Source organism: Triticum urartu, chromosome 6A (genome assembly GCF_056163025.1).
Source record: "Triticum urartu cultivar PI428250 chromosome 6A, HENAU_Tu73, whole genome shotgun sequence".
Taxonomy (NCBI): domain Eukaryota; kingdom Viridiplantae; phylum Streptophyta; class Magnoliopsida; order Poales; family Poaceae; genus Triticum; species Triticum urartu.
In genome coordinates, this window is record NC_141878.1 from 112,968,360 (window position 1) to 112,978,685 (window position 10,326).

The 10,326-nt window shown below is 52.0% G+C and overlaps 2 protein-coding genes across 2 annotated transcripts; one reads left to right on the forward strand and one right to left on the reverse strand.

Annotated features, from left to right (window-relative positions):
* The first annotated feature begins 6,471 nt into the window (after positions 1–6,471).
* Positions 6,472–8,659, forward strand: LOC125516254 (sugar transport protein MST5-like). The gene is made up of 2 exons (XM_048681739.2): positions 6,472–6,746; positions 6,872–8,659. Exons 1-2 carry the CDS (start codon positions 6,611–6,613, stop codon positions 8,305–8,307), a joined length of 1,572 nt encoding a protein of 523 aa, XP_048537696.1. The 5' UTR covers positions 6,472–6,610; the 3' UTR covers positions 8,308–8,659.
* A 122-nt stretch (positions 8,660–8,781) lies between these two features.
* LOC147964354 (uncharacterized) lies at positions 8,782–9,425 on the reverse strand. Its single transcript, XM_087529937.1, has 2 exons — positions 9,043–9,425; positions 8,782–8,899 (listed from the first exon to the last, which is right to left on the reverse strand). The coding sequence occupies exons 1-2, from the start codon at positions 9,423–9,425 to the stop codon at positions 8,782–8,784; spliced, it is 501 nt and encodes a 166-aa protein (XP_087386063.1).
* Positions 9,426–10,326: the final 901 nt, after the last annotated feature.

The following is a 10,326-nucleotide window of genomic DNA, read 5'->3' on the forward strand; positions in this document are numbered from 1 at the left end:
CCCTTTCGGCAAAGGAAAAGAGAGTCCAACTAGGATTGGGAGTCCTAGTTGGACTCCCCCCTTTGGCGCGCCCCTAGGCCGGCCGCCTCCTTCCCTCCTCCTTTATATACGGAGGCAGGGGGCACCCCAAAGGCACAACATACAATCTCTTAGCCATGTGCGGTGCCCCCCTCCACAGTTTAACACCTTGGTCATATTGTCGTAGTGCTTAGGTGAAGCCCTGCGCCGGTAACTTCATCATCACCTTCACCACGTCATCGTGCTGACGGAACTCTCCCTCGTCCTCAAATGGATCAACAGCTCAAGGGACGTCATCGTGCTGAACGTGTGCCAAACACGGAGGTGCCGTACGTTCGGTGCTTGGATCGGTTGGATCGTGAAGACGTTTGACTACATCAACCGTGTTACTAAACGCTTCCGCTTTTGGTCTACGAGGGTACGTGGACACACTATCCCCTCTCGTTGCTATGCATCTCCTAGTTAGATCTTGCGTGATCGTAGGAAAAAATTTAATTACTACGTTTCCCAACATGGGAGTCATATTTTGGGTTCCCAAAAAGGTGCACTTTTTGGGTATTGTACTAGGAAGCTTCCAAAAGGTTCCGGAGAATTCTGAAGGGGCCAAAAAGTCCATAAGTGGGTCCACCATGACCCAAGGGCTAGCATGGGATGCGGGGAGGTGCCCTAGCCTTGTTGGGATAGGTGCACCAAGTCCGCAAAACCCATGTGGCTAGGGAAGGCAAAAAAGGAAGGAGTCCTAGTAGGAATGGGATTGGACTTGGAGTCCAAGTCCTCTCCCCCTTAGCTGCGCCCTAGAGCTTGGATGGGATGTTTCTCACGCCCCTTCATCTATATATAGAGGGGAGGGGCGCCCCAAGAGTACACACCAAGCCCTTGGCACCCCTCTCTCTCCCGTTACTCCTTAGTTCCACCGCCTCGTCTCGGCGACACTTAGCGAAGCACTGTCGGTGCTCCACCATCACCACCACGCCGTCGTGTTGGTTGTGATCCCATCTACTTCTCCTCTCCTGCTTGCTGGATCAAGAAGGAGGAGACGTCATCGAGCCGCACGTGTGCTAAACTCGGAGGTGCCGTCCGTTTGGCACTAGATCGGTTGGATTGTGATCGGATTGCGAAGAGTATGACTACATCAGCCGCGTTGATAAATGCTTCCGCCTAGCATTCTACAAGGGTATGTAGATGCGCTCCCCCTCTCGTAGCAATGCATCTCCATGGATAAATCTTGCGTGTGCGTAGAATTTTTTTCCATGCAATGTTCCTCAACACATAGGTGTTAGAGATACTGCGTAAACTAGATTATTGACTCTAGTGCAAGTGGGAGACTGTTGGATATATGCCGTAGAGGCAATAATATTGTATTACTATATTTCTTTGCTCATAATTGAGAGTTTATATTTTATGCTTTAACTGTTGTGATCCTGAAATATATGATTCAGTGGAAAGGCCAGCTCTTGTTCTTCTTACATCTTTCCTGTTTTTCTCTCATATGCACGTGTGGAATAATAAATGGTAAAAATAGATTCCTAGTATTGCCTCTAAGACTGGCTCAAGTGTGGGTGGTGATCATGTTTTCCGGATATTAGGACATCGTTAAGTATAACCATAGTCCTAAAACAACATTGAGAGTATGACGCTAGAAGAACGATCATATTGAATCGACTCAAACTTGTTTGTTATACTTTGAGATAATATTGTCATAAGTCAATTGTTATAAAACACACTTATTACCGTACCGTGGACTTTGGGGTTTCTCAAATGTCATGTGTAACATGGTGATCATAATGACAACTTACAAGTTCATCGGCAAGTTTGACAAGAGACTAGATAGCTCGATAGTGGCATTTGCTCCTCTGAAGATGGAGAGGTATTCTTAGGGCCGTCTTCGTGTGATAGCATCCATCATCGTCTGGCCAGACATAGGTGACTATGTCACGGGGATGCCGGAACATGTCAACGAGAAAGAAGAACAAAACCGGTAACGAGCAGAACAGTATAATGAGCATGTGTATAACTCAAGAGGATACCAATATATCTCACCTCAGGGTTTGTGAAGCATCGCGAAGCAAAGGGAATAGCACATGAAAACCAAAGGTTCACTCGAATGTCAGTTGTGTACTCAGTGATCGATATGGACGTCCACGATTGCGCTATCGGTCACTGAACAAAGGGGTTTTATTCATGCCTATGTTTTACCGGACCTATAGGGTCACAAGCTTAAGGTAATCACAATCTGCTGAGTCTTAGTAGGGCGGGAGTAACAAGGATCTACTTGTGAAATAGTTTCGCTAATATTTGAAGTAGTTTCGAGAGCAACCAGAAGCATTTAGGGGTCACCGTAAGGGTTCCGGAGCTTATCGGGCAATACCAAGTATTACCGATAAGTAATATATAGGTGGAAAATATTTTCAGAGATGTTAAATTAATAATAATAATAGTTAGGAGGCTTTTATAAAATATCAGTAGGCCTTAAAATGCCAAGTAGTGGAAGGCTACTTGGGTCACTAGGGCCCAAAAGGGGTGGTGCTCCTTCTCCACATGGAAAGGGGAAGGTGAGGCCGAATTGGAGGGGTACCCCTGATACGTCTCCAACATATCTATAATTTTTTATTGCTCCATGCTATATTATCTACTGTTTTGGGCAATATTGGGCTTTATTATCCACTTTTATATTACTTTTGGGACTAACCTATTAACCGGAGGCCCAGCCCAGATTTGTTGTTTTATGCCTATTTCAGTGTTTTGAAGAAAAGGAATATCAGACGGAGTCGAAACGGAACGAAATCAATAGGAGAAGTTATTTTTGGAAGGAAACACACCTGATGGATTTGGACCCCACGTCAGAAGATACGGGAGCTGCCCACGAGGGTGGGGGGCGCGCCCACCCCCCTAAGGCGCGCCCCCTGCCTCGTGGGGCCCCCGTGGCTCCCCAGACATGCTTCTTCTGCCTATATAACTCCATATACCCTACAACTTCCAAAACAGAGAATAGATCGGGAGTTCCGCCGCCAGAAGCCTCCGTAGCCACCGAAAACCAATCTAGACCCGTTCCGGCACCCTGCCGGAGGGGGCAATCCTTCTCTGGTGTCCATCTTCATCATCCCGGTGCTCTCCATGACGAGGAGGGAGTAGTTCTCCCTCGGGCTGAGCGTATGTACCAGTAGCTATGTGTTTCATCTCTCTCTCTCGTGTTCTTGATTTGGCACGATCTTGATGTATCGCGAGCTTTGCTATTATAATTGGATCTTATGTTTCTCCTCCCCCTCTTCTTTCTTGTAATGAATTGAGTTTCCCCTTTGAAGTAATCTTATCGGATTGAGTCTTTAAAGATTTGAGAACACTTGATGTATGTCTTGCCGTGGATATCTGTGGTGACAATGGGGTACCATGTGCCACTTGATGTATGTTAAGGTGACCAACTTGCGGGTTTCGTGACATTGGGAACCTATGCATAGGGGTTGGCACACGTTTTCGTCGTGATTCTCCGGTAGAAACTTTGGGGCACTCTTCGAGGTCCTTTGTGTTGGTTGAATAGATGAATCTGAGATTGTGTGATGCATATCGTATAATCATACCCACGGATACTTGAGGTGACATTGGAGTATCTAGGTGACATTAGGGTTTTGGTTGATTTGTGCCTTAAGGTGTTATTCTAGTACGAACTCTAGGGCTTTTTGTGACACTTATAGGAATAGCCCAACGGATTGATTGGAAAGAATAACTTTGAGGTGGTTTCGTACCCTACCATAATCTCTTCGTTCGTTCTCCGCTATTAGTGACTTTGGAGTGACTCTTTGTTGCATGTTGAGGGATAGTTATGTGATCCAATTATGTTAGTATTGTTGAGAGGACTTACACTAGTGAAAGTATGAACCCTAGGCCTTGTTTCAACGCATTGCAATACCGTTTACGCTCACTTTTATCACTTGCTACCTTGCTGTTTTTATTATTTCAGATTACAAATACTATTATCTACTATCCATATACCACTTGTTTCACCATCTCTTCGCCGAACTAGTGCACCTATACAATTTACCATTGTATTGGGTGTGTTGGGGATACAAGAGACTCTTTGTTATTTGGTTGCAGGGTTGCTTGAGAGAGACCATCTTCATCCTACGCCTCCTATGGATTGATAAACCTTAGGTCATCCACTTGAGGGAAATTTGCTACTGTCCTACAAACCTCTGCACTTGGAGGCCCAACAACGTCTACAAGAAGAAGGTTGTGTAGTAGACATCAACCCCCTCCTCTTGACTGGCGTAAGGGGGGAGCTCCTTCCCCCCTTGTGGCGCCCCCTCCTCTCCCCTCTAACCTATATATACTACAGGTCTTGGGCACTTCTCTACACATAAGTTTTGGAGCCTCCTCTAGTTCTCTAGTTCTAGTTCTAGTTGGTCCTAGTTGATCAATTATAGCTAGATCTAGATCCTCTAGTCCTCATAATCAGAAGTCCAGTGTGGTTCTAATCTCCTCCCTCTTATTCTCCAGCGACGATTAGCTTTGGACGACGAAGCGCTACTGGATCGTGAAGACCGTACACTGGCAACTCGTACAGAGGTCGTGCTTCCAGTCTTCCGTTTGAGAGGCCGTTCATGGGCGGTTCACGGGATCGTTCATCTACGGTTCGAGGGACTCCAAGTACGATCTACGCCGACTCGTCTTCTTCTGCTGCAACTTGGAGTTGGTAATGATCCGATCCAAACCATTTAATGCATCTCCGTATTGTTCGTCGGTGATCGTATAGCGATTTTCTTTTGCTTTCTACTATGTTTCCCAACAGTGAGACATTGCTGAAAATCGCTTGTCAATTCCTTCTACTTCTTATTGGGTTCGACACTCTTAGTTATCGAAAAGATTACAATTGGCCCACTATACTTGTGGGTCATCACCATCCCAGCATAGACGTGCATTGCAAGGGTGATTGCTCTGCCGCGAGAGCGTGGCTAAGGTTTTGTCCCAACACTCGTGAGATGAGAAATGAAGCGGCTGGGTCGTACGAGAGGCAGACATGATACTACGACGTCGATGTGGAGATCAAAGACGGTGCAGCGGTGGCGGGGAACCTAGGATCTGCGTGAGGTTAGGGGGGAAGAGGAGAGGTTGGCATGAAAAATGAGCATTTGTGTCGAGCGAACTATTTTTTTTGTGAGGGCTAGTGGCGATTGATCGGGTGGGTTAGTTGGGCTGCCAAAAAAGGCTCAGTTTACCAGAGGCCTCAATTTTTTTCTCCTGGAGCAGCACACCCATAGGATAGTTGGGCCAGGAATTTGACAGTGCGGTGGAGATCAATAGAACATCTTATCTGACGGCTAGAAAAACTTCAATCAACAAAATGGATGGCCAAAAATCAAGGGGGGTGCGGGAGGGCTGGGTTTAGGTTCAGTTTTACTGTCTTAAATGTGGCTGTAAATATTTATGAAAGTTCAATTAAATTTGAACTTGCGCTGGACATCAGGGAAAAGGCCATGAGCCCTTGTGCTTCATAGTCTTGTACTTGTAAAGCTTTTTGCGTTTTCCTCAACGGACAGACGTCAGACTCCATTGCATTTCACGGGGTGGAAACGCAACACCAGGGACAATAGCGTCATGGTAGAGCGGTGTTTCCCTGCGTGTTAGGTCAGCATGTCAACGAGAGTGTCCCAATGTGGGCCGGGCAAAAACGCCGTTGACCCCGACGTCTCTCGTGTATCGTTGTGATGGGTGACATCACCTAAAATGGTTAGATTGTGCAAATGTTTCAACCCAGACTGTAAGGGTTAATTCATGCTTATAGAAAGATCAAAACAGTGGTTTTGGCGCAATCCGTCATACATATAGCATAAGTCTACCGACTTGCAAAAATGAAAGGGTTGTCACCCCCGCTGTTTCGGGGGCATATTTGTGACATTCGGTATAAAAGCAAGGTGGTTTCAAAAAAAATCCAGACTCTAGCCCCACCCGCCGCGATGCTGCCATGTTGCGCTGATGTTGCATACAACTATCGACGAACCGTATGTGCACCTAGAGACAAGTTTAGGCACCAACTTCACGAATTTTACAACATTATAGGCATCAAAGTGGTCGTCGTGTGCAACTTGTTGTACCACTGCGGTATTTCCCTCCATTAAATCGTATGCACAACGGTTTTGTACATGCTGTATCCTATGGCCCACAATCTGAACTTCTCTGATCGTACAGGCGTCGGATGACAATTTATCGTATGCATAGCATCATTCTACCGGAAAGGAAATTGCGACCGGAATTAAAAACCTTGGTCTCAACTGTGTGAAGCCGTGGTTGACCATGAAACGGAGGAGACAGACATCCACATGCATGCATGCATGCAGGCCAAGCCTCCTAGACGCCATGTCCCCACACATGCACCGACATTGCCGTCGTACCGCTCGCCGGGGCCTCTCCCCGCTTAAGTAACTCGCCACCTCCCTCTCTGACGCATTCCCCCTCCCCCGCCACGCAGCGTCGACCAACCGGAGGGGCCGAGCTTAATTAGCCGCACGTACCCACCACCACCACCCCTTGCTCCCTTTTCGCGCGCCAATTAAGCTAGGCCGTCGCCGCCGTCGTTTCCGCCGCCGGCTGGCCGGGCAAGATGCCGGGGGCCGTGATCGTGCACCACCACAACAGGTACAAGACGTACCCCGGCGATGTCACCGGCTTCGTCTTCTACTCCTGCCTCGTCGCCTCCGTCGGCGGCTGCATCTTCGGCTACGACATCGGCATGGCCGGTAATTAACCCGTCGCCTCGCCGTCCTGTGCATGCATGCATGCATGCGTAATTGGGTGTGGGTGTTGGTTTCCTGGCTCGATCTGACTCTGTTTTCTGTGCTGGCGCCGCTGCGGATGACTGCAGCCAGTTTGACGTCGACGGAGTCGTTCCTGCTCTTGTTCTTCCCGGACATCTACCAGCAGCAGAAGGATCAGGTGATCACGAACCAGTACTGCAAGTTCGACAGCCAGGAGCTGTCCCTCTTCGGCTCCTCCCTCTTCCTGTCCGCGGCGACGGCGTCCCTCTTCGCGAGCCCCATGGCCCGCGCCTTCGGCAGGAAGTGGACGCTCTTCTACGCCGCCGTCGCCTACATCACCGGCGCCTGCATGGGCGGCATTGCCACCACCTTCGCCGTGCTCATCACCGGCCGCTTGCTCCTCGGCGTCGGGGTCGGCCTCTGCATCCACGCCTCGCCTCTCTACCTCTCGGAGATGGCGCCGGCGCAGCAACGCGGGATGCTCAACATCCTCTTCCAGCTGATGATCACCATCGGGATCCTGTCGGCGAGCCTGACCAACTACTGGACGTCCAGGTTCCTCGGCGGGTGGGGCTGGCGGGTCGGGTTGGCGATGGGCGCCGTCCCGGGGTCCGTCATCGCGCTGGGCTCCCTGGCCATCCCAGACACCCCCATCTCCCTGCTGTCGCGGGGCGAGACCGAGCTCGCCCGCGCGACGCTGTCCCAGATCAGGGGCATCGGCCCCGACGACGTGCGGCAGGAGTTCGACGACCTCGCCGCCGCGTGCGAGGAGAGCAAGGCGGTGGCGAACCCGTGGTGGGAGCTGCTCTTCACCGGCAAGTACAAGCCGCAGCTGACGTTCGCGCTGGGGGTGCCCTTCTTCCAGCAGCTGACGGGCATCAACGTGATCATGTTCTACGCGCCGGTGCTGTTCAAGACGGTGGGGTTCCGGAACGACGCGTCGCTCATGTCGTCCGTCATCACGGGGCTGGTGAACGTGTTCTCCACCTTCGTGGCCGTGGTGACCGCGGACAAGGTGGGGCGGCGGGCGCTGTTCCTGCAGGGCGGGACGCAGATGATCATCTCGCAGATCCTGGTGGGCACCTTCATCGGGCTCCAGTTCGGGCTGAGCGGGACGGGGGCCATCTCGGAGCAGTACGCCATGTGCATCGTGCTGTTCGTGTGCGTGTACGTGGCCGGCTTCGCGTGGTCATGGGGGCCCATGGGGTGGCTCATCCCCAGCGAGGTGTACCCGCTGGCGGTGCGGTCGCAGGCGCAGAGCATCACGGTGGCCGTCAACATGTGCTTCACGGCCTTCATCGGCCAGGTGTTCCTCACGCTGCTGTGCCACCTGAGGTTCGGCCTCTTCTACTTCTTCGGCGCATGGCTGCTGCTCATGACCATCCTCATCGCCGTGCTGCTGCCGGAGACCAAGTGCGTGCCGCTCGAGGAGGTGTCGCACGTCTTCAGGAAGCACTGGTTCTGGAGGAAGTACGTCATCGACACCAGCGCCGACGCGCGCGGGGCCGAGATGAGGAAGAGGATAGCGCTAGAGATGAGCTGATCCACGTCCGTCTGGAGACGGAGGTATACATCGGTAGGCAGATCAGAATCAGATCGGTGCAGCAGGCTGATTCGTCGACGTAGCTAGCCAATGGACTCATGGCACGCTTGATGATTACCCAGCTGACAAGACGCACATAGCTAGATCGAGTGCAGAAATTGATTACGCATGCTCATCTCGGCCGACCAGCAAGCTAAATTAGTTGATATTGATCCTGGTGTTGTAGAATTGATCTTAGCATACACTCATCTTGTAATTGTTTTCCCTTTGTTTCGTGTCAAACTTGTCAATGAAGTATTACAAACAAACAAAAATCCACAATCTCACTACATGGTCGCCACTGCATGATCAATTGCTCAGTAACCATAATAGGTTCTCACATGGTAACATCAAAACGCTCATGGCGGTGGCCAACTCGCTCATTCTTAGAGCATTTTCAACAGGCGCCGAACGCGGCGCGCGCAAAAAACAGCTTTAGCACGCGCCCATCGCCTGGTTTGGCGCGGCGCGCAGCGACCGCTCCAGCAGCCGCGTTAAAATGCAGCGCGCGCGCCGCTCCAGCAGCGCGCAAAAAATGCAGCGCGCGCTCATTCTACAAACTAGAAATGTAGGCATTGAAAAGATAGATTGCATAGATTTTAAATGATATAAAGGTATTTTACATCGAAACATAGATTGCATAATAATAAAAACGATAAACAATAAAAAACGAGATAGATTGCATAAAAAAACTACTCTAAGTCGCTATCATCATCATCATTATCATTCTCGGCGGTGTCGTCCGAGGTATCTAGCCAGATGTCCAGCCACCGATCATCGTCCGGCGTGAAGAACGACTGCCCACCTGCTGCAACGAGATCGGACTGCGCATTCGCCAACGCCTTCCGCCGACGCCTGTCCAACCGCTCCTCGCGGCGCCTTGCCCAGTAGACCTGCTCGTAGGCGACGTCCTCCGGGTGGCACCGGCGCCACTCCGCCATGACCCGCTCGTCCTCCTGGGCGACGAGGAGGCGGCGCTGCCGCTCGGCGTGCTCCGCACGGTCTTGCGCCGTGTTCAGACGAGGCGGCGGGGCGACGTCGAGCGCCTGCTGGAGTGTGTACACATCTTGGAAGTTCATCTGGCCGCGCGGCCGGCTAGGCGCCACGCCGCCGCGTCGTACGCGCAGGCGGCCTCGTGCGCCGTCCCATAGGTGCCGAGGCCGAGCCGGAGATCGCCGGAGGGTATCTTCGAGTAGTAGCCGCCGTTGGGGCGCAGGCGGACGCCGCGGTAGCCGGACGCTCCTCGGCGGCGCGGCGCCATGGCGGCGCGGCGGTGACGGGGCGCTGGAGCGGTGGAGGCGCGTCGGTGGCGGGGCGCTGGAGCGGCGCGTGGCAAAGAGGGAGAGGAAGAGAAGAAGAGGATGCATGGAGAAGGCGCGTGGCGCGCACCGCACTTTATAGACACGCGGGAAAGCGGTGCGCAAAATATGGCGCGGGAGCTGGCGCCTTTTCGCGCGCGCGCGCAAACAGTTCCCGCGCGCGCGAGTTTCCCACCGCCGCTGGAGCGCGGCAAAACGCCCCCCGCGCGCTAAAAGCTGGGTTTACCCCGCGCGCGCGTCGTTTGGCGTGGCCGTTGGAGATGCTCTTAGGTTCGACCAAGCCCAAGAAGCTCGCCAGCCCTCGGACATGGAATGGTGGCTGCGGAAAACGCTCAAGGTAGCGCTGCTGGGCCTTGCTTCGCTTAAGAGGACCATCGACCTTCAGAGGTCTCACATCAGGTGGCTGAAAAGAGGGAGGCGCCAATACTAAGCTGTTTCAGGCTGTGACCAACGGCAGGAGATCCAAAAACTACATCGCACGGCTTAAGCATGAGGTGGAGATCTTCACGGATCAAGGCAAAATTGAGGATGTGTTTGCCGGGGTCTATGACAGACTGCTGGGTACGGCAAATACGCGCGAGCACTCATTAAACCCCGATCTTCTCGGCTTGCCACAGTTAGACCTCGCGGATCTTGAAGAGATCTTCACGGAGGATGAGGT